Here is a 21,978-nt window from a genome sequence, read left to right as displayed (position 1 = left end):
AAGCAGTGGGCCAACAACTGTCAACAGCAGCGGGGTACCAGCCTGCCTTCCATCCAAACCAGCATGTGTCATCGCCTGTGCAGATCATGTGCGCCAATATGCCAACGGCCGTACAGGCCCTATATCAGCCTACGCCAATGACACTTGCCCAGACAGCATATCAATATGCTCCATCTACGCCTGCACAGCCTACATATCAACCACAGACTGCATATCAATATGTTCAAGCTACGCCTGCACAGCCTACATATCAACCCCAGACAGCGTATCAATATGCTCCAGCTACGCCTGCACAGCCTACATATCAACCCCAGACAGCGTATCAATATGCTCCATCTACGCCTGCACAGCCTACATATCAACCCCGGACAGCGTATCAATATGCTCCATCTACGCCTGCACAGCCTACATATCAACCCCAGACTGCAACAGCGCAGTACCCCGCACACCAGCTACCAGCTGCAGCTGCTCTCCAGCCAGTGGGCCAGCACCCAGGAGGCATGCCTCAGCAGTTTACCTGTCAACCACCCACATGGGCAGTGGCGCCCTTACCATACATACCTGCTGTCCCCCAGCAGACAGCGTATCAGCCTCCGCCAGTCATCCCAACTCAGCCAGCCTATCAGCTGGCGCCTCTTCCACCGTACCAGCTGAGCCATCATCCACAACCGGTGTACCACCCCAAGCCTGCTCCAACAACTCAGCCAGCCTATCAGCTGGTGCCTCTACCACAGTACCAGCTGAGCCATCATCCACAACCGGTGTACCACCCCCAGCCTGCTCCAACAACTCAGCCAGCCTATCAGCTGGTGCCTCCAGCACCGGTCCAGTATGCCCTTCAGCCCCAGTATACACCAACACAGATGCCATCCACTCTCCAGCCTCCCAGGCAGCCAGTCCCAGTACCAAAACTGCCTAAGTTGGTCAACGACAATGAAAGAGACTTCACTGACCTTAAAATGGCGCTGGACCACCTACTCAGTCCCCACACTGAACTCTCTGAGCATTACAAGTACCGTGTACTTATGGAGCACCTGGTTCTGGATGAAGCCAGGTTGATTGCACAGTCCTGCAGGCATTATGCGCAGCCCTACACCGCCGCCATGCAGGCCTTACAGCGGCAATACGGACAGCCACATCAACTCGCACAAAGTGAGATTGCCACGATCCTGAACTCTCCTGACCTCAAAGCAGGAGATTCCAAAGCCTTCCAGAGCTTCGCCCTTAGCGTCGACCTGCTAGTGGGAAAGCTTACATCGCTGGAAGGGCCCAACGGAATGGAAGTGATGTCGACCGGCCATGTCGATCGGCTCCTGAGTAAGCTCCCTAAGCACTCGAGGGACGGCTTCGTAGAGCATCTACAGGTTCAAGGTCGCCTCAATACAAACAGCCTAAACCCATACAACCTTCGAGACCTCTCAGACTGGCTCAGGGTGAAGGCTGAAGCTCAAAGACTGTCCGCAAGAATGGCACAGCGCCATCGGACTGAAGGGCCACAGGCCCCCAACAGAGATAGGCAAGTTCCTGTGCCCAGGCCTCGCAACCTCTCAGTTTATCATGGCTCCGACAAGCCTAAACCTGACAGCCGTCAGCTTTCAGACACGTTTAGGTCGGAGGCCAAGCAGCAGAAGTTCGAGAGGATATGTCTGTTCTGCAAGAGTGCCGATCACTACCTATCACAGTGTCCAGACATCGTCCGGCACTCACCGGAAGAGATCGAGAAGTGGATAGCAGACGGCAAGCGTTGTCGTAAGTGTGGTCGTACCAACCATAAGCAAGATGCCTGCACCCTGAAGAAAGCGTGCAGTGAATGTCAGGAGGTTCACCTCAGAGTTCTCCATACCATCACCAAGCCAGGTCCCGGTGTCTACCTCATCACGCCAGAGGATCGCGCCTCACTAGCCAACTCCAAGCAAGGAGGAAAGGTGTACCTCAAGGTGGTGCCAATCATCCTTAGCCATGGGAGTAAGTCGCTGCACACCTACGCGATCCTTGACGATGGGGCCGAACGCACAATAATACTGCCAGCTGCCGTTCGTCACCTGGAACTCAAAGGCGAAGCCGAATCTCTCGCTCTGCGGACGGTCCGCCAAGATGTGGCTCGCCTCACTGGTGCGTCGGTAAACTTCCATGTGGCCTCCCTGGCACGGCCTTCAGAACAGCACCTGGTTAAGGGTGCCTTCACAGCGGGACGGCTAGCCCTGTCAGAGCAATCTTACCCCGTAACTGCACTTCAGAAGCGCTATCGCCACTTGAGGGGCCTTCAGCTGCATAACTTCAGTAAGGTGCGTCCGCTACTGCTAATCGGTGCAGATTGCACCCACCTGATCACAGCCAAAGAGCCCGTCAGGTTCGGCCCCAGAGGTGGACCCGCAGCTGTACACACAGCGCTCGGCTGGGTGCTCCAGGGTCCAGATGGTCTCGGGTCTCATGCTGCTTCATGCTACTTCACATCTCTCAAGCCAGCGCCAGACGACTACTACCAACATGTTGAACGTCTCTGGCAGCTCGACGTCCTCCCGTTTCGAAGCGAGAAGCTAGCAGTACGGTCCCGTCTGGACCAAGAGGCCGTGAGCATCCTGGAAGCACGCACTGAGAGGGTGAAGGTCATTGACACATTCCGTTACGCCACACCTCTGCTCCGGGCTAAGGACGCGCCACTGCTGAAAGCCGCTGCTGAAGCAGTCATGCCAATGCTCCGCAGCACAGAACGCCGACTGGAAAAAGACCCAGCTAAGGCTAAAGTCTACGAAGCAGAGATCCAAAAGCTCATCAATGGGGGGTGCGTTACCAAGCTCAGCAAAGAAGAGACGGATAAGTCCAGTGAGTCATGGTTTATTCCCCATCACCTCGTCCATCACAACGGCAAGGATCGCCTAGTCTTTGACTGCTCCTTCACCTACTGCGGCCTCTCCCTTAATGAGCAACTCCTCCCAGGTCCAACCCTTGGACCATCGCTCATCGGGGTCCTCCTGCGATTCCGGCAGTATGCTGTCGCCATCAGTGGAGATATCCGGGCAATGTTCCATCAGGTTCGGCTCCTGCCAGAGGACCGGCCATTGCTGAGGTTCGCCTGGAGGAACCTGCGACGCGAAGAGCAACCTAACATCTACCAGTGGCAAGTCTTGCCGTTCGGTACAACAAGCAGCCCATGCTGTGCAACGTTTGCGCTGCAGAAGCACGTCAAAGACCACGCAGAGGGAAACGAAGACATCCTGCAGTCCATAGAGCAGTCTTTCTACGTGGACAACTGTCTCCAGAGCCTTTCAACACCCGAGTCTGCCAAGCTCCTCGTGGACAAGATGCGGCAGTGTCTGGCCTCGGGAGGATTCGAGATCCGGCAGTGGGCAAGTAACTTCCCATCTGTCGTCTCCCATCTGCCTTCCACTGCCAGATCAGAGAGCACAGAGCTATGGTTAGCTGAGAAGAGCACCGACCCTCAGGAGCCGGCTCTGGGCCTACGGTGGCATTGTCCGACCGATCAACTTGGCTACAAGCCCAAGCCGATGGAGAGCGAGATTCCCACCATGCGCCACGTGTACAAGGTGCTGGCCAGACAATATGATCCTCTTGGATTCATCATTCCCTACACAACGCGGGCCAAGGTTCTCGTCCAGAAACTGTGGGCGAAGAAGAGGAGCTGGGACGACCCAAACCTTCCTCCTGACATCCTTGAGGCCTGGTCCAGCTGGGAGAGGGAACTTCCGGAGCTGGTAAATATCTCCCTACCGCGAACCTACGCACCACAGGACATCGCCAATGATGCCACAAAGTATACAATGCATGTCTTTTGTGATGCCTCTGAACAGGCATACGGTTCGGTAGTTTACCTCACAACGAAGAGTGACGACACTGTCCATGTCTCATTCGTTATGGCAAGGTCTAGGGTGGCTCCGAAGCGCCAGCAGTCAATGCCACGTCTAGAGCTCTGTGCAGCATTGACAGGAGCCCAGCTGTCCTCCCTCGTTCATCGAGAGCTCACCTTAAGCATCACCCAGACCTTCCTTTGGACTGACTCCACCACCGTCTTAACCTGGTTGACATCCGAGTCCTGCAGGTTCAAGGTCTTCGTTGGAACCAGAGTCTCAGAGATTCATGACCTGACGTCCTTGCACACCTGGCGGTATGTGGACACGGCCAACAATCCAGCCGACGATCTCACCCGCGGCAAGACTTTGGTTGAGCTGGCGGCGCCAAATCGGTGGATTCAAGGGCCATCGTTCCTCCGTGGTCCACCTAAAAATTGGCCATCGCTTCCCACCTCCACAGAGCCAGAAGATGCTGCTGAGCTCAAGCACAGTATCTTCTGCGGCCTCACACAGATGAGTCTGGCACCTCAAACACCAGACGTCACACAGTTCGACAGCTGGACAGACCTGGTCAACGCCACCCAGCAGTTATTTGATGGGGCGGCGGCTGACCCATCACTACCTCAACCGGACCTTCTTGACGCCGAAGCCCTCCTGCTGAAGGCTAGCCAAGCAGACTGCTTCCCAGGAGAGATTAAGTGTCTCAGGGCCGGTAAACCAGTACTGCCCAGCAGTAAGCTCAGTACGCTTACACCGGAGATGGATCCAACAATGGGTCTTATCCGAGTCGGTGGACGCTTTCGTCGTATGGACACGTCCTGTTCTACCGACATCCACCCCATAGTTCTCGATCCCTGCCATGCGGTAACAAGACTCCTTATCAAGGACGTGGATGCACGACTACTCCACCCAGGACCCGATAGGGTCTTCGCCGAGATCAGGCGCAAGTACTGGGTCCTCCGTGGGAGACAGGCTATCAAGCACCATCAGAGGACTTGTACGGAATGCAGAAAATGGAGAGGGCAGCCAGTGGTTCCAATCATGGCGGACCTACCCCCTGCCCGCCTGCGGATCTTCAAGCCTCCGTTCTTCTCGACGGGAGTGGACTGCTTTGGACCATACGTCATCAAGGTCGGGCGGCGCAGGGAGAAACGATGGGGTGTCATATTCAAATGTCTCACCACTCGATGTGTCCACTTAGATCTGCTAAATAGTATCGACGCCGACGCCTTCCTCCTAGCATTGAGGCGATTCATCGCACGTAGAGGCACCCCTTTCGAGGTTCTCTCTGATCAGGGAACAAACTTCCGAGGTGCAGAGAGAGAGCTGAAGGAGGCGTTCGCTGCAATGGAACCACAGCTACAAGAGAGACTTGCCAAGCAACGGATCAAATTCAAGTTCAACCCACCAGCGGCTCCCCACTTTGGTGGCGCCTGGGAGCGTGAGATACAATCCGTCAAGAAAGCCCTGCAGGTGGTGATTGGTGCTCAGTCCCTCCAAGAAGAAGTCCTGCTCACAGTCTTAATTGAGGTAGAAGGCATCCTCAATTCCAAGCCCTTAGGATACGTGTCGTCAGACGTTGGGGATCCGGATCCTGTGACACCAAACATGTTGCTGATGGGGCGGCGGGACGCCTCCTTGCCACAAGTGTCCTACGCTCCGGACCCACTCACCAGGAGACGGTGGCGTCATTGTCAAATGATGGTGGATCACTTCTGGACACAATTCATCAGAAGCTACTTACCGTCTCTTCAGGTCCGCCAGAAGTGGCACCAACCTACCGATGATCTTCTCCAGGACACTGTCGTGATGATCGTCGATCCTCAGCTGCCGCGTGCTCATTGGCCCGTTGGGAAGGTGGTCAGGCTGAATGCCAGTGCCGATGGATGCATCCGGTCTGCTGAGGTCCAAGTGGGGGACAAGACTTACCTGCGACCAGTAGCACGCCTTGTCCGGCTGCCAGCTGTTCCGGACGACAACGCTGATCCAGGGACTCCTGTAGCACCTTAGGGAATTTATTTTGTTTACATAATAGCCATGCTATTCAGGGGGCGGCTGTTGTAAATTCCCTATAGTTTGTAATATCGTATCGTATAATATATAGCGTTATTTCTATTCAGGCACTTTGGGCAGCCCAGGTAGCGCCGTAGGGTCCTAGAGTTACGAGTTGTACGGGGCTGCGCCAGAGCTCGTTGCGCGCGACCGCTTAACACGCCATGACAGAGAATGCGTTCGTGAAGAGTGAGTAATATTGAACTACGTGTATCTACGTTATATAAATGTTATATACATTCCGTAACTCGGTTCCTTATAGTAGCCGTGATTTGTGTGGTTCTGTTACTGTGTTAATTGATTTACTCACGAACTGGGTAGCTAGTGTATTAGCCTGCACCTCGTGTAGCACGTGTGCGTCACGCAGCCGCACCATGTCGGCCGTTATATTGCACTATTGCATTATTGTGTTAACGTGTGCATGTGGCAGCTATTTATGCCAGTTATGTTTAGATAGCATTTATGAGATGTTGTTAGTACTAGAGCCCGGTGTTTTAGTAGGTAAATCTAGTAATAACTATTTGTCTATTTCTTATTCTGTCTTACAGAAAAACCATTCCTACATCATTCATTTATTCATACATCTGTTCATCCATTCCGTCATTCATTCGGTTGCTTATTGAAGCCATCATTGATGTCATTCGTCTGCAAGAGATATAAACATCCTGAACTGTTCCCTGTGTATGCGTCTACTCTCTGACCGGAGTTACCGTCCTGGATAAAGTGATCCAAGCAAACACACACATACATTCTACAATAGTAGTACTCTTGCAAAGTTATCTCGGAAGCATGCGGACACGACGATACGCGAACACATGAACCCACCCGTGTCACCCATAATCACCCATGTCCCGTCGCTTAGCAACCGGACACGCTGGGGTTGATAAATTACCGGACTACTGTAACTACTACGCAGTGATAACAAAGACATGAATCAGGCATAAATCCACCGTCCTTGACAGCGGTCAAGTTTGGTGTGCGGAGTGGACCAAATGCGAACTACTGCAGCTGCTCTAAGTGAAAGCCCAAACTAATCGGAATAAGTGTATACATGTCGATTATAGCGGACTACACCACCTCTTCTGTAGCCGTATAGAATTATATTCCGAACAGATAATTATATTCCGATTGAGGCGTATACAGTATATGATATTTTTCTATTCCAATTGAGCTGTTCTTCCACATCTATGCGGATCAGATGTGTCCATGTAAACACGGCTGACAGTGATCACACACACACACACACACACACACACACACACACACGCCGAACTTCCTTATTCGAGTATAATTCGAATATCAAAAAATAAATCAAAATTCAAACGAATATTAGGCAGCCCTTAATATTCAAACTTGTTATGGGCAGGCCAAGAGGGAGAGACGTCGGAGAACCCGACGCAGTCTACTCATAATATTGTAATGACCACGGAAGAGGCAGTGAATGAAGTATTGATTAGACAGCGATTTATTAGATACCTAATAAACCGTCAGAACACGCAGGACCGGTAACCATAGCAACGCCGGTAAACAAACCCTGTGAAGCCCAATCCAGGTCTTACTGAAGGCATTTAATTGTCAAAATATTATTAATAAATATTCGAATATTAATATTAATAAACAAACAAACTTCGAATATGCTTTTTGGGCAAAAGTCAAAGCCCTACACACACAATTTAATTAATTTACTGTTTGGAATACTTACATTAAAATGATCCAGCATGACCTGTGATCCATAGTACCGCGATATGACATGGCTGTCGGTGTCGTCCGTGGGCCAGTACCTCACATGGATATCCATCTGTTTGCTTTTAGTGGTTTTGGTCACTCTCATCGAACATGAGGACGTACTGTTTATCGTTTACGCTGCGTGACAGCTCTCTTTTTATGAAAGATGCGATGCCGTATTTGGCAAGATAGGCCGTTTTGTTTTCACCACAGGTGAACGACTTCGCAAACTCAGAATCTGGGAACATAGCAGCCAAGACGCTACTAATGTCCTCGTTCGATATGAAGGAATTATGTCTGCTCACCGTGTGGAGAACCCACAATACCTCCGCCTTCTGGGTTTCTGGTGGCGACACAAAGCCGGTTAACGCCGTCTGATGTGAAGTACTAGCCACGGATGCTGAACTTTTCAGTCCACTTCTTTCAAATAATACTGGCACCGCTAGCTGCCACGGAGTATCGGATATATTTCTGCGACCTCATGTGGGACTCAAGAGCTTTTGCTCCCATGGTCCCTAGTATGAATGCCTTTCGGGATAAACGACACCTTGCCTCCTAGTCACCTGCCTTCTCCAACCACCCCCGAAACTTATCCTCCTCAAACCATTTCTCATTGAATTTGCACCGTCCCATCCTGAAAGTAGCGCAAGTTGGCCTAATGATGTCAACCGTCACTAGCTAAAAGTAGCGCCAGCAAGTTAGCCTACTGATGACTGATGTCAACGTTAACGTAACGTACAACTCCTGAAAATGCCGTAATTAAAAGACGCACTATGTGATTTGTTGTGTGCGACAATTTCCCCTAGTCTTAAAAAACCCTCTGCAAAATGTAATGGAACAGTACATTTAAGACAATTTATGGCCTTAATTTCACACAAAAAAAAGTACGACTTTTTAAGGACCCGCGGGAACCATTGAGTATACTTAAAGGAATACTATAAGCATACTATCCAAATCGAGTACTCCGTGGTGCGCTAACCGGAAATTACGATCACGACTGCCGCCGCAGCTCCTCCCCCGCAATAAACATCCCGCTTTGAACGGTTAACTCTTTGCGCCTAGCAGCTATAAAAAGCTATAAAAACTACAAAATTACTATTAATGCAGGCTATGTGGAAAATGCACCGACTTTGGCTCAGCCTGGCTCCGCCTCTTCCGCTACGTAGCAAAGATGGCTGCCGTTGAGTACGGAAAGTGTCCTTCGATCCACACTTCACGATTAGCCAGTTTTGAGTACGACATCCGGGTCCTTGAAGTATACTTCTTTTCGCCGGATCTGAATTGGAACGTACTACGTACTCAAAATTTGGCTAGTAAGTACGGATAGTACGGGTATTGGAACACGGCACAAGAAAGGCCCACTATGCAGGATCGGCCATTTCTTCGCTGTTTTCTTGGTTTGCGCACGCACTTTTCTCTTTTCTCACTTTTCTCTACTACTTCGTAGTAGATATTTTACAACACTGTCGTTACAACTCGTTGACGACCCTTCCCCATGCACTTCTACGCTAGCCATGTGCATTTGTTTTTCAAAGAAGCCGGCGAATGCATGGAGCCATGTCCGAAGTAGATGTTCATAAAGTGTAAAAGCAAATAATGGTGAAGACTGGGAAGTAGACCTTATAATAAATGACAGGAAAATAAGAGTTAAAATAGACACAGGAGCTCAATGCAATATCTTACCAGAATCAATCCACAAAGAGATTTGTGCACAACTTGGGAAGTCTAAAGCAAAGTTAGTGACGTATGGAGGACAATGTTTAAAGCCAATAGGAAAATACCTGTTGACAGAATACAAAAGAAGATTCCATCACGTTGAATTCCAAGTGTTAAATCAAAGTGCAACACCACTACTAGGACTAACAACCTGCGTACGCCTTGGCCTCATAAAACGCATCAGTTAGGTGAAAACGCGGCCAAGTCAAGATATACAGGGGAAGTATGCAGACGTGTTTGGTGGACTGGGCTGTTTGGAAGGAGAACAGTACATCAAGATCAGCGCAGACGCACAACCCATCGTCCATGCACCAAGGCAGGTCCCCGTGGCCTTGAGAGACAAAGTAAAGGCAGAACTGAGAAGAATGGAAAACCTGGACGTCATTGAAAAAGTAACAGAACCCAGGCAGTGGGGAAGCAGCATGATCATGGTATGGAAACCAGAAAAACTGAAAATTGAAAGGGAACACTACCCCATGAGGACGATCGAAGGATTGATGGCTCGGATGCCTGGAGCAAAAATGTTCAGCCCACTAGATGCTCAATGTGGATACTGGCAGGTCAAGTTGGACAAAGAAAGTTCAGCGCTGTGCACTTTTAACACCCCTTTCGGTCGCTACGCGTACAAAAGGCTACCCTTTGGAATAAACACAGCTGGAGAAATATTTCAAAGACTCCTGACTGAGATGTTCGAGGACATGGAGGGAGTAGAGGTGATCGTTGATGACATCCTCGTATGGGGGGAAAATAAAGAGCAGCACAACCAGAGGCTGGAAAGGGTGTTGGAGCGAGTGAGAGAAAAGAACATAAAACTCAACTCAGAAAAATGCATACTCAATGCACAAGAAGTCACATACATGGGGCACATCCTAACAGCAGACGGACTTAAGCCAGACCCAAAGAAAGTGGAGGCAGTCAGGAAAATGCAAAAACCCACTAACAAAACCGAGCTACAAACATATTTAGGGATGATAACATATTTAGCAAAGTTCATACCGCATCTTTCCACTGTAACTGCCCCACTCCGTCTCCTGTTATAGAAGACCACAGAATGGAGCTGGATGGAGGAACAAGACAAGAGCTTTGAGAAGCTGAAAGAAGCTCCAGTACTAAAATATTATGATGCATCAAAGCCAGTCAAACTGAGCGTGGACGCCTCTAGTTGTGGAATAGGAGCTGTGCTTTTTCAAGATGAGTGTCCCATAGCTTACGCATCAAAAGCCTTTACCGACGCACAAAAAAGATATGCACAAATAGAAAAGGAGTTGGCTGTGACAAGTTCTACCAGAATCTGTTCGGATAATGAAAAAACCCTTGGCCGAGACCCCACTAAGACTTCAGAAAATGCTCCTCAGGATTCAGAAATACTGAATCTACTAATAATCACTGTGAAATACAAAAGTGGAAAGGAACTTTACGTGGCTGATGCCCTGAGCAGGAACTACTTAAAGGATGCAGATGAAAATGAAAATAAGGATGATACACAAGTGTGTGCATTGATGTGCTTACTCATAGCACCCGCAAGACTCCAGGAGATACTCCCAGAAACCGAGAAGGATCCAACCCTCACAACAGTAAAAAGATTCATCCTCCAGGGATGGCCAGGTAAATGATCAGAAACACCGGACAAGGCCAAAGTGTACTGGGACTACAATAGTGAAATGACAGTTGAAGATGGACTGATATTCAAAGGCAACAAACTAGTGATACCAAACACCCTGAGAAGAATGATGCTGAAAATAGTGCACTCCAGCCATCAAGGGATCGAAAAAACGAAGAGGCTAGCAAGAGATGTCATATTCTGGCCGGGGATGCAAGCCCAGATAGCTGACACAGTCTCAAGATGTGCCATATGCAACATACAGAAGGCAGAATAGAAAGGAGCCCATGATTGGACATGACCTACCGGAAAGTCCATGGCAAAAGTTAGCTACCGATATTTTAGAACTTGATGGAGAACACTACTTCGTCCTGGTTGACTACTATTCGAACTTCATCGAGGTAAGCAAACTAAACACCACAACAAGCCAGGCAGTCATCAACATCTGCAAACAGCAATTCGCCCGACATGGCATACCCGATGAAGTCCGCTCTGACAATGGCACACAGTCTTCCTCTGCTGAATTCAGGACATTCAGTGAAGAGTACGGATTCAAACATACAACATCATCTCCCACATGCCCCCAATCCAACAGGAAAGCTGAAAAGGGAGTACAGATAGCAAAAGACCTCCTCAAGAAAGCCAGAGCTGACAAACAAGACCCTCACCTCGCTCTCCTGGACTATCGAAATACACCCCTGGATGGACTACCCTCACCTGCACAGCTGCTTAAGGGCCGCAGAACAAAGACAAGACTGCCCACAACCAAAAAACTGCTCCAACCAGGAACAATGGAAGGGGTGCAGGATAGAATGAGGGCCAAACAAGACAGAGAGAAACACTACTACGACAGAGGATCATGCATGCTGCCAGCCCTCAGCCCAGGAGACACAGTGAGGTTAAGGGAGGGCAAGCAGTGGAGACCAGCTAAAGTAGTGAAACCAACACCCGAACCACGGTCATACCTAGTGGAAGCAAACGGACAGGCGAAATAGAAGGGAGCTCATCAAAGCGGAAGACGACACCCCTACATGTACAGAGGGGAAAGGAGAGAACACTGAGACAAAAGAAAGACGACACACATCCAGGAAACCCAAACCCAAAGAAAGACTGAATTTGTAACAGAGAGACTGAACTTATTTCAGATACCCGAGAACAGTTTAACTCCTAACTTTTGTTATTCCTTTACAGGTTACCCGGGAACGTTCTTACTTAAAGGTTGGGTACGGAATTTGCTTTTTTGGCAATTTTTGCAAAATTACTTGAAATCCTTATCATAACCCGCTTACAGCCACTGAGTTAGAAGTACTGACATGAAAATTAAACAAGTCAATCATCTGTGGAACGGGCAGGGCTCGAAAAACTCCAGCCAATCATTTGGATTGCCACCTCGTTGCATTGGACAGTAAGTACGTCAATCAAACGGTCGTACTGCACTCCCCCTCCCCCGCGCCCCGCGCGCGACCCCTTCGTGCAGTACTCGTGACCCAGAGCAAGCTCCTGTTTGTTGTTATCCTGCGGTAGCTACTGGAACTAGTTAATCCACATTTGGACCTAGCAGTAGAAGACAATTTCCATGGCAGACAAGACGCCACCATCCCCACCACCACCACCACCACCACCAGCAAAGAGAAGGAAAACTCTTTTTCAGAGAGTAATTGATAATAAAAACGCTGAAAGAGAAAAACTGAAATCAAGAATAATCCAAGGCGCTGCTTTCGAACGTTGGCGGCAACTGAAGGACGAGAAGGGTCTAAAAACCGATGCTTGTGTGGCGGTTGACATAGTTTCAAAGTTTATACCGTTTATACTGGGTAATACCGGTGTTGAGACGAGTGTATTACTCGTTGTGAAAATGTCCACACCGCAGCAACCCTAGTGAAAACCAGGACTTCCAATACAATTATATGAAACAAACATACATTTTCTAAAAATAGTAATGATTTATGTGACCGTTTAATGTTTATAACATCTGGTGCAACCATAGCCGCGAGAACGTATTCTCAGCAGGGGGTGCTGGAAAAAAAAAACTCAGCCTGCACTAGACTCGCAACTCGTTACATTGATAAAAAAGATATATAGCAGCGCAGCTCAATTACACCAGTGCATGCGCGCACAGTTGAAAATCGATCGTTGTGTTCACTTTCTTCACACCATGGTTCACATCCAGCTGCTCACAGAACAAGTTTAGCGCACCACCGCTACCCTCACACTTTTTCATATAACCTTTTTTCAGCACTAGGTCATATGAGCATTAAATAAATGCTGCGTCTCAAAATGCCTTGGACAGCAGCGAGGATGACTCGCTTTGCCACGGGCCGAAACAGTTCGGAGTGACCACAGCCAGAGCGAACACAGCGGGGCAGAGGAGTGTCAGGAATAGTCTTTGGTGTACACACATCAGTACGGCCTATTTGCACTACTGTTTAGTGGCAATGCAGTGTTTTATTCTATGCCTTTTTATTTTCGTATATTATTTCAATGAATACAATTTATTTATTCATAAAAACAAGATCTGGTCTTCAAATCTTTTTTCCAAATATAGGTCGTCTTACAATGGGGTTTGTGTTTATATTCGGACCAATACGGTACAGCGGGCGCTCACATGACGTTAAGCATTTCCTGGTGCATAATGTGACGCTTCAGAACCTAAAATCCCGTTTCTCCCCGTTGACACGACAACACATAACCGGCGTTTTCAGAAATCTCCACTTTGGCCGGAGTTTTTAGAAATGATCGTTTTCTGTGATAAGACAGGGCCTCGGACAGGGGGTGTTGCAGCACCTCCAGCACCCCTACTTCCCGCGGTACTGGGTGCAACTTACAGCTGAATGTAGTGCCATGTTGTTAAACGAAAACCTACGCTAGCCTGGCTCGCTCTCGCGCATCTCTGTTCGCGCTCGTGCATGATGGCGCGTCCAGGTACTTGGAATGGGTGGAGTCAGAGTCAGCGTTGAAGGAGAGGGGGTAGGACCATTTGAGTTGTGTATTTTCAAAATCTGCTGGCGTTTCGCAAATCGCATACCCAACCTTTAAATACTGCCTTACTAAATGTTACATTTGTTAGGAATGCTATTCCCTAAGTTACAGAGAACATCCTGATTGTTTAAATGCTGCTATGTTTAAGTTAAACTTCACACAATACAATACTGTTGCCTTTTATTCCAGTTAAGTCACCCTAGAAAAAGGGGAGATGTAATGATATAAGGCTCCCGGGACACAAGGGGGCGCTGTTGTATAATGAATGATCACACTAGTAGCTGGAAGAAGATGTATTCGTTTTATTAAGGCATTACGGTTTAGCAATCAATGGAGTCAGTCGCAGTCTCATTACATGATGGTTCTATAGGTATTTGTCAGGGCTTGTATTCCACCAGAGCACACAAACATAACTTAATCAAATGATGAGAGAATAGGTTTGATGAAGTCCATGGCATATATTCTGAGTTTAAAAAGTGACAAGTGTTACCTCAAAGGCATATGATACTGCTGTGGCCTACTTTGTGTTGTGTGTGGTGAAATGATCACCAAAGTATCAAAATACAACTGGAAGAAAAGCAAAGGAAACACTATTCCGAAGATGAAAACTACTAGACTTTAAGGAAAGTAAGTGTGGCAAGGTGGTGGGCGAAAGGAAAATAAACTAAAAGATCTAACTAAGAAATAAGAAAAAGGAACCGACAACGCCACGTGTGGCAAGGTGGTGGGCGAAAGGAAAATAAACTAAAAGATCTAACTAAGAAATAAGAAAAAGGAACCGACAACGCCAAGTGTGGCAAGGTGGTGGGCGAAAGGAAAATAAACTAAAAGATCTAACTAAGAAATAAGAAAAAGGAACCGACAACGCCACCCTGGGAATTTCACCTCAGGGAATTTATGTAAAGTGCAAAGCACACAGGTAAGTCCACTCGTTTAGAAGGCATGAGACGTAGTTCAAATGTTATAGAAAAATACAATTTATTAAATAACTTCTTTCCTTTTCAATGCAAAATCTTCACCATGCAACCAAACGAAAACAAACAATACACACAAAATAGTTGAGATAAACGCAAAACTAAATAAGTAATCAAATCAAAAGAAAACAAACAATACACACAAAATAGTTGAGATAAACGCAGAACTAAATCAGTAATCAAACCAAAAGAAAAACAATACACACAAAATAGTTGATAAACGCAGAACTAGATAAGTAATCAAACCAAAAGAAAACAAATCATTCAAATAATTAGAACACACATCAACACTCATGCACACACGGATGGGGGGAAACCCCGGTTAAAAGGCACACTGGATGAGCACCCTTGGTAGAACTACTCGGGGGGGGGGGGGGGGGGGTGCGCCGCAGCGACAGGCGGCAGTAGGCACGAGGTGCCAGCCGGAGCAAAGCACGTGAAGTAAACAACGCGGCGGAAGCAGCAGTGAAGCGGAGTAGCGTGGAAAGGCAATATCAGCCAGCAATGCAGAGTAGCGTGGGAAGGCAAGATCAGCCTGGCAAAGCAGAGTAGCGTGGGAAGGCAAGATCAGCCTGGCAAAGCAGCAGCGACCCCAATGAGCTGATTGCAGTTGGTCCTGTTTACGACCAAACATGATGTTAGTGTGGCTACATAAAACAGAAATGCTACAGTTGTTTGCTATGCTAACACATACCTGTTTACGACCAAACACTGGCATACACACACACACACACACACTCGCGTTCACACAGGAGGAGGGAGTGAGAGAGGACTCCGGCCGTCATCAGCGTTTACCTGAGAACACACTAGCGTTAGCCATCAGACAGCATCAACTACATTGCCACGAAAGAATACTTAAAATAACTTGCTTACAAGAACTTACACCATAGCTCGCACGAAAACCCTGAAGCAGCAACAAATAGTCGCCCTATCGGACCAGACTACCTTTTGGCCCGGAAGTGACGCGCAAGTGACAGGAGCGCAAAAAGAAAGAGGCAGGTGGAGGATGGCTGCTTTTATACCGCCCACATCATGACGGCCACTAGTGGTACTTAACCGTGACTAACATGGATATTACCTCTATCCTGCTACATAAGGAAAGAGAAAAAGACAACAATGACCAAAACGACGAGCCAAACATGCATAGTAGTGTCAGCTATAAAGTTTATCCATGCTGTCAGAAACATAACGGATCGAGCCAGGACACAGAGCAGGTACTGAGAAATTGCTGTCTGTTGAGGTCATTCTAATAATCAATGCTTAATTTAGGATGATAATGGTTTGTTAGGATTACTGTTGGTTGTGCGTCACTGCACTAAATATCCTATGTATTTAGAGGATTTTCTTACACTTTTTAATCAAAGTGTATAATTGTGTAGCGAATGGTTGTTTCCGGGATTATGGGTGTGCATTATTTTATGCATTCATGTCTTGGAGACAATATTTTTTGAGGTCAGTAGGTATCCTTGTTAGATTAGTAAAAGTAGCCTATCACCAGGGGCGGAGCCAGAGGGGTGTCCGGGGTGGCACTGGACACCCCTGTTATCTGATTGGCCACCCAGGATGCCACTCTAAAATGTAAATCGCTGCTCGGGGTTTCTCATTTCTCCTAGCATTTATTTGGACATCCGGCCGTGCCTTGAGGGAGGCGCTCACTCTCAACATGGAGGTTGGTGAAACATTCAGCCAGTCTCACCAGGGCTGCAGAACTCTGCTGTTCTAATTCTGCTCATTTCAAGAATATTTGGCACTTTGGCGGTCCCTCTGTTCATGAACAAAACCTTCACTAGTGTGTACACTGACGTTCTAAAGTGAGAAGGGGATCACGTCACACAGATAAAATTTGGTCTTAATCAGGCCAATTCTGAAACTAATAGCAAAGAAAAGTGAATATAATTATGGCATGAATAAAAGTGTGCCATGCAGAGCACACAATTCTAGAAACAAAAATGTTCTAATTCCCCCTCTAATTTTACCTTTACATCATCCTGTGCTAAAAGACAAAGATAAGTCTGGGCAAAATAAATTGAAGATGCATATTTAACAAAGCATTCAATATGTAAGCTTGATTAAACAACAATGTACTGTAGCTAAGTAGGGGTTGTTTTTGAATAAAAACAAACTTGCAGTAAAGTTTGTAATATTGGTGGCCACCATTATTATTTGTATTTTTCAAGATCATTTCTGTTTGATAATATTTTTGCAGGCATATCTTGTGTTTTGGATCGGCTGGCAGCCGAGTGTGAAGCGGCTGGGATGAGGATCAGCACCGCTAAATCTGAGGCCATGACTCTTAGCAGGAAACCGATGGATTGCTTACTCCGGGTAGGAAATGAGTCCTTAGCCCAAGTGAAGGAGTTCAAGTACCTCGGGGTCTGTTTCGCGAGTGAGGGTACTATGGAACGTGAGATTGGCCGGAGAATCGGAGCAGCGGGGGCGGTATTGCGTTCGCTTTACCGCACCGTTGTAACGAAAAGAGAGCTGAGCCGCAAGGCAAAGCTCTCGATCTACCGGTCGATCTTCGTTCCTATCCTCACCTATGGTCATGAGGGCTGGGTGATGACCGAAAGGACGAGATTGCGGGTACAAGCGGCCCGAGATGAGTTTTCTCAGAAGGGTGGTTGGCGTCTCCCTTAGGGATAGGGTGAGAAGCTCAGCCATCCGTGAGGAACTCGGATTAGAGCCGCTGCTCCTTTACTTAGAAAGGAGTCAGCTGAGGTGGTTCGGGCATCTGGTAAGGATGCCCACTGGGCGCCTTCCTTGGGAGGTGTTTCAGGCACGTCCAGTGGGGAGGAGACCTCGGGGAAGACCCAGGACTAGGTGGAGAGATTATATCTCAACACTGGCCTGGGAACGCCTCGGGATCCCCCCGTCAGAGTTGGTCAATGTGGCCCGGGAAAGGGAAGTCTGGGGCCCCCTGCTTGAGCTGCTCCCCCCGCGACCCGACCCCGGATAAGCGGAAGAAAATGAAATGAGATGAGAGATGAGATCTTGTGTTTTCAGTCATACAGAAATTAAAGCATTGTTTGACTCGGGTAGATGGATCAGAGAGGTCTGTACAAGTTGGTCTACGACACAAAACAAACATACAGCATGCCGTACAATCTGCTCCACACAATGGTCCTCATAGTTGACTGTTTTCAAATGACATATTCCCTATACAGACCATTATTACTGACAGCGCCTGCAATCCACCTCGCACATCTAGCCTGCACACTAGGAGGGGAGGAAGATGCGGAGTGGATCCTAGTCTGCTGCGGCCCATCAAAATGACCCGCAAGCACACTACATCTTCCACCGCGGAGCTGACTCTGCGATTGGCACTTATCAATGCCAGATCAATAACTAATAAAACATTCATCTTAAATGATTTCTTCACGTCCAGGAACTTAGATTTTATGTTTTTGACAGAGACATGGCTTCGCGCTGGCGAGCTTACAGCATTTGCTGAACTTCTTCCGCCTGACTGTACCTTCATTAACACTCCCCGGATTACTGGGAAAGGTGGAGGGCTGGCGTCAGTTTTTAAATCCAGCTTCCGCTGCCGCCAAACTCCGTCAAACAGCTTCTCTAGCTTTGAACTGCAACTCTTCGAGATACATGTTCAACTTCCTGTTCTATGTGCATCACAGTTTTCCGTCGCTTTTATTGACTCTATGCCTCCCGCAAGTGACTTAGAAAATACATCTGCGGAGGAGATACTCAGTTCTTTTAATTCTACCTGCTCTAATATTCTGGACTTGATTGCACCTTTTAAAGATAGACGCCCCAAACCTGTCACTGAGCCGTGGCTCAATGATCACACTCGTACTCTTAGACGCACATGTAGGCGTGCCGAGAGAAAATGGAAGAGGGACAAACTCTATGTCTCCCTTGGGATTTTAAGAGACGGTTTAGCAAAATACCAGAAAGCCGTAAAATCTGCGAAAACCCAATTCATATCCAACCTTGTGTCCAAAAACAGCCATAGGCCCCAGGTTCTTTTTGGCACTCTAAAAAATCTCATTAATCCCTGCAACTCTCCTGCTGTTGTGCCATCACTCCCTTTATGTGAACAATTTCTTACGTTCTTTATCGATAAAATCTCTGCCATCAAGTCTTCACCTCCTCTGTCCACCGTAGATCCAGCGGCATCTCCTGTATGCCCTACTGTCTTCGAGCAGTTCTACCCACTGATGCTCTCTGAGCTATCGGAGGTGGTTACAAAATTGAGACCTTCAGAATATCCGCTAGACAGTATTCCTGCCAGATTATTGAAAGACGTGTCTAACACTGTTGGCCCATACATTTTAACGTTAATAAACACCTGCTTTGCCTCAGGCTGTGTTCCATCTGTTTTTAAACATGCTATTGTCCAGCCCATTATCAAAAAACACAACCTCGACCCCTCTGTTCTCTCCATCTTTAGGCCTATCGCTTAGCTTCCCTTCCTCTCTAAAGTGTTAGAAAAAGTGGTTTTAGAACAACTGCAGCTACACCTGGATCTTAATGACATGACAGAAAAGTTTCAGTCTGGTTTTAAATCACGCCACAGCACAGAAACTGCACTTTTAAAAATCTTTAATGATCTTCTTTTAACTGTTGACTCGGGGAGCTCTGCTGCGCTCGTGCTTTTAGACTTGACTGCTGCCTTTGACACAGTCGACCACCAGATTATTTTATCCCGCCTGGAACTCTGTGTTGGTATTACTGGAAATGTCCTAAAATGGTTCAAGTCATATCTGTCAAAGAGAACCTTCTCTGTTCATCTAGGCCAATACTCCTCAGCTGCAGCCCCACTAGTCTGTGGGGTCCCCCAAGGCTCTATTTTATCTCCAATTCTTTTTGCGTTATATCTGCTTCCCCTAGGTTCCATTTTTTAAAAAACACAACATTTCGTTCCACTGCTTCGCAGATGACCTACAAATCTACCTGCCGTTAAAATCAAACAAAGACTCAACAAATGCATTGTCAAACTGTCTGAAAGATGTGAAAACCTGGTTGGAACTTAACTTCCTATCACTAAACAATAATAAAACCGAAATAATTGTTATTGGCAAATCCGAACTGCTGGATGGCATCGACAGTGTTCTTGGTCCCCTTGCCTCCTACAGCCGCCCTTCTGTCAGAAACCTCTGAGTTATTTTCGACAATGGTTTTAAATTTAACAAGCAAATAAACTCAGTCGTGAAGACAAGCTTCTTCCAGCTGCGACTCCTAGCCGTATCTCCCACCAAAGGACTTTGAAAGAGTCATTCACCTGTTCATAATGTCCCGTTTAGACTACTGTAATTCTCTATATTTTGGTGTGGACCAATGTCTGCTCCGTCGCCTGCAACTGATCCAAAATGCTGCTGCACGTCTCCTCACTGGAAAAAGGCGATATGACCACATTACCCCTGTCCTGGCCTCTCTCCACTGGCTTCCTGTGGTTTTTAGAATTAAATTCAAAATCCTGTTGTTTACTTTTAAATCTCTACATGGGCTGGCACCTAAATATTTGTCAGAGCTGGTCTGCATCCATGCTCCATCTAGAGAAATTCGGTCAGCTCAGCAGGTGCTGCTGGATGTACCTAGGTGCAGACAAAAAACAAAAGGCGACAGAGCCTTCGCTGTGGCCGCTCCTAATCTTTGGAACAGTCTCCCCCTGAGTCTGAGATCTGCCCAGTCTATAGACCAGTTCAAAACGCAACTAAAGACTCACTTTTTTACATTGACTTTTAATGCAGATTAAGATTTTATTTTATCTTATTCATTGTGGTTGCTAATATGCAATTTTAAGCCTTCTTGTTCTTTGTTTTGTTTTTTATATTGTATTTGTGTACAGCACTTTGGTCAACTACTGTTGTTTTAAAATGTGCTATATAAATAAACTTGACTTGACTTGACATTGTTTTTGTTGCACATTATTTACTTCCATAAACAACATGCAAATCGTGTGACACACAAATTCTATCTGTGAATCTAAGTGAAAGATCACCTCTAATCAGCAATCAAAGGATACATACAGTACATGCTCCGTAGATGCCAGATTAGGGTTACTCCCTCATTTTCTGCCAAGGTCTATGGACCCCCTGAAGTAGTCTGGGCCATCCCATGTGACCAAGCTACTATTTCGATACACCAAACCCTAGACTGCACTCAGGTAGATTAGTCTAGAACAGTGGTCATCGACCTTTTTAAGCCCAAGATCCCTGATCTCAGCCTTGGTGAAAGGCAAGATCTATCTATTGAAACGTTGCGAGAAAAAACACAGGCCAGATTCTACTTCCAACTTGAGGCCTTTTATTTGACTAATTGTATTTGAATAACATACAATTATGTTATTCAAATATTTAATTATATAATTTCATTCCAACACAAAAAAAGGCATGTGGGCTATTTTCCATTTGTATGAGGAAATCAACATACTTATTATTATTATTATTAATAATAATAATAATACATTTTACTTGCAGTGAGCAGATCATATGAAATGCCATTGTTAACTTTTATACTCAGTTATGATTATATTATTATTATTATATATTATTATATATCAATGTAGAATGTAACTATTGCAGATGCGGTCAAGAGGAGATTCAATAGATCACTGGGGAGTTAATGCTGGGTCACGGACGCTAGACACCAAGATGAACTGGCACAGAGGTAGATGAATACAAAGACCAAATCCACTAGGAGGGAATAGGTAATGAGGGGCAGGTGAAAACAATCAACGGGAAGGGGAGCAATCACACGCGGGAAACACAAGAGGCGAGGAGTGACCTGTAGGGGGTAGGGCGAGACGTAGGTCTATGAATGTCGTTCCCCACTATAGATGCAATAAGAGGACTGGCTTTTGAGAAACGTGAATAGGCTGTTACCTCTACCATGTCCTACAACATGTACAGTAACCATGGTGAGGATGACAAAGATACCCGAGTGGTTAAGCAGATTTAATGCAGACTAGAGCTGTCAAAGTTCGACCTTGGTGTGATAAAGATTAATGTGGCTATTTCGCAAGCCATATGTTTTTCAGTTGGATGTAATCTGCTACTGCTACTGCTACCGACCATAATCATGCTTTGTTAACAGTACATCAGAAATAGTTTCACATATATGTACACAATTAACAGAAGGACAAAAATAATAGAAGAGGCAGATA

General features: G+C 46.9%; 1 protein-coding gene across 1 annotated transcript; it reads left to right on the top strand.

Annotated features, from left to right (window-relative positions):
* The first annotated feature begins 2,632 nt into the window (after positions 1–2,632).
* LOC132456392 (uncharacterized) lies at positions 2,633–6,946 on the top strand. The gene is made up of 2 exons (XM_060050743.1): positions 2,633–6,050; positions 6,410–6,946. The coding sequence occupies exon 1, from the start codon at positions 2,688–2,690 to the stop codon at positions 5,817–5,819; it is 3,132 nt and encodes a 1,043-aa protein (XP_059906726.1). The 5' UTR covers positions 2,633–2,687; the 3' UTR covers positions 5,820–6,050; positions 6,410–6,946.
* Positions 6,947–21,978: the final 15,032 nt, after the last annotated feature.

The sequence above is a fragment of the Gadus macrocephalus genome, chromosome 4, assembly GCF_031168955.1.
Source record: "Gadus macrocephalus chromosome 4, ASM3116895v1".
Taxonomy (NCBI): domain Eukaryota; kingdom Metazoa; phylum Chordata; class Actinopteri; order Gadiformes; family Gadidae; genus Gadus; species Gadus macrocephalus.
This window is presented reverse-complemented; position numbering and strand designations above follow the sequence as displayed.

Coding starts and splice junctions, on each gene's coding strand:
- LOC132456392 (XM_060050743.1), top strand. CDS start 2,688: ATGCCAATGCTCCGCAGCACAGAACGCCGACTGGAAAAAGACCCAGCT.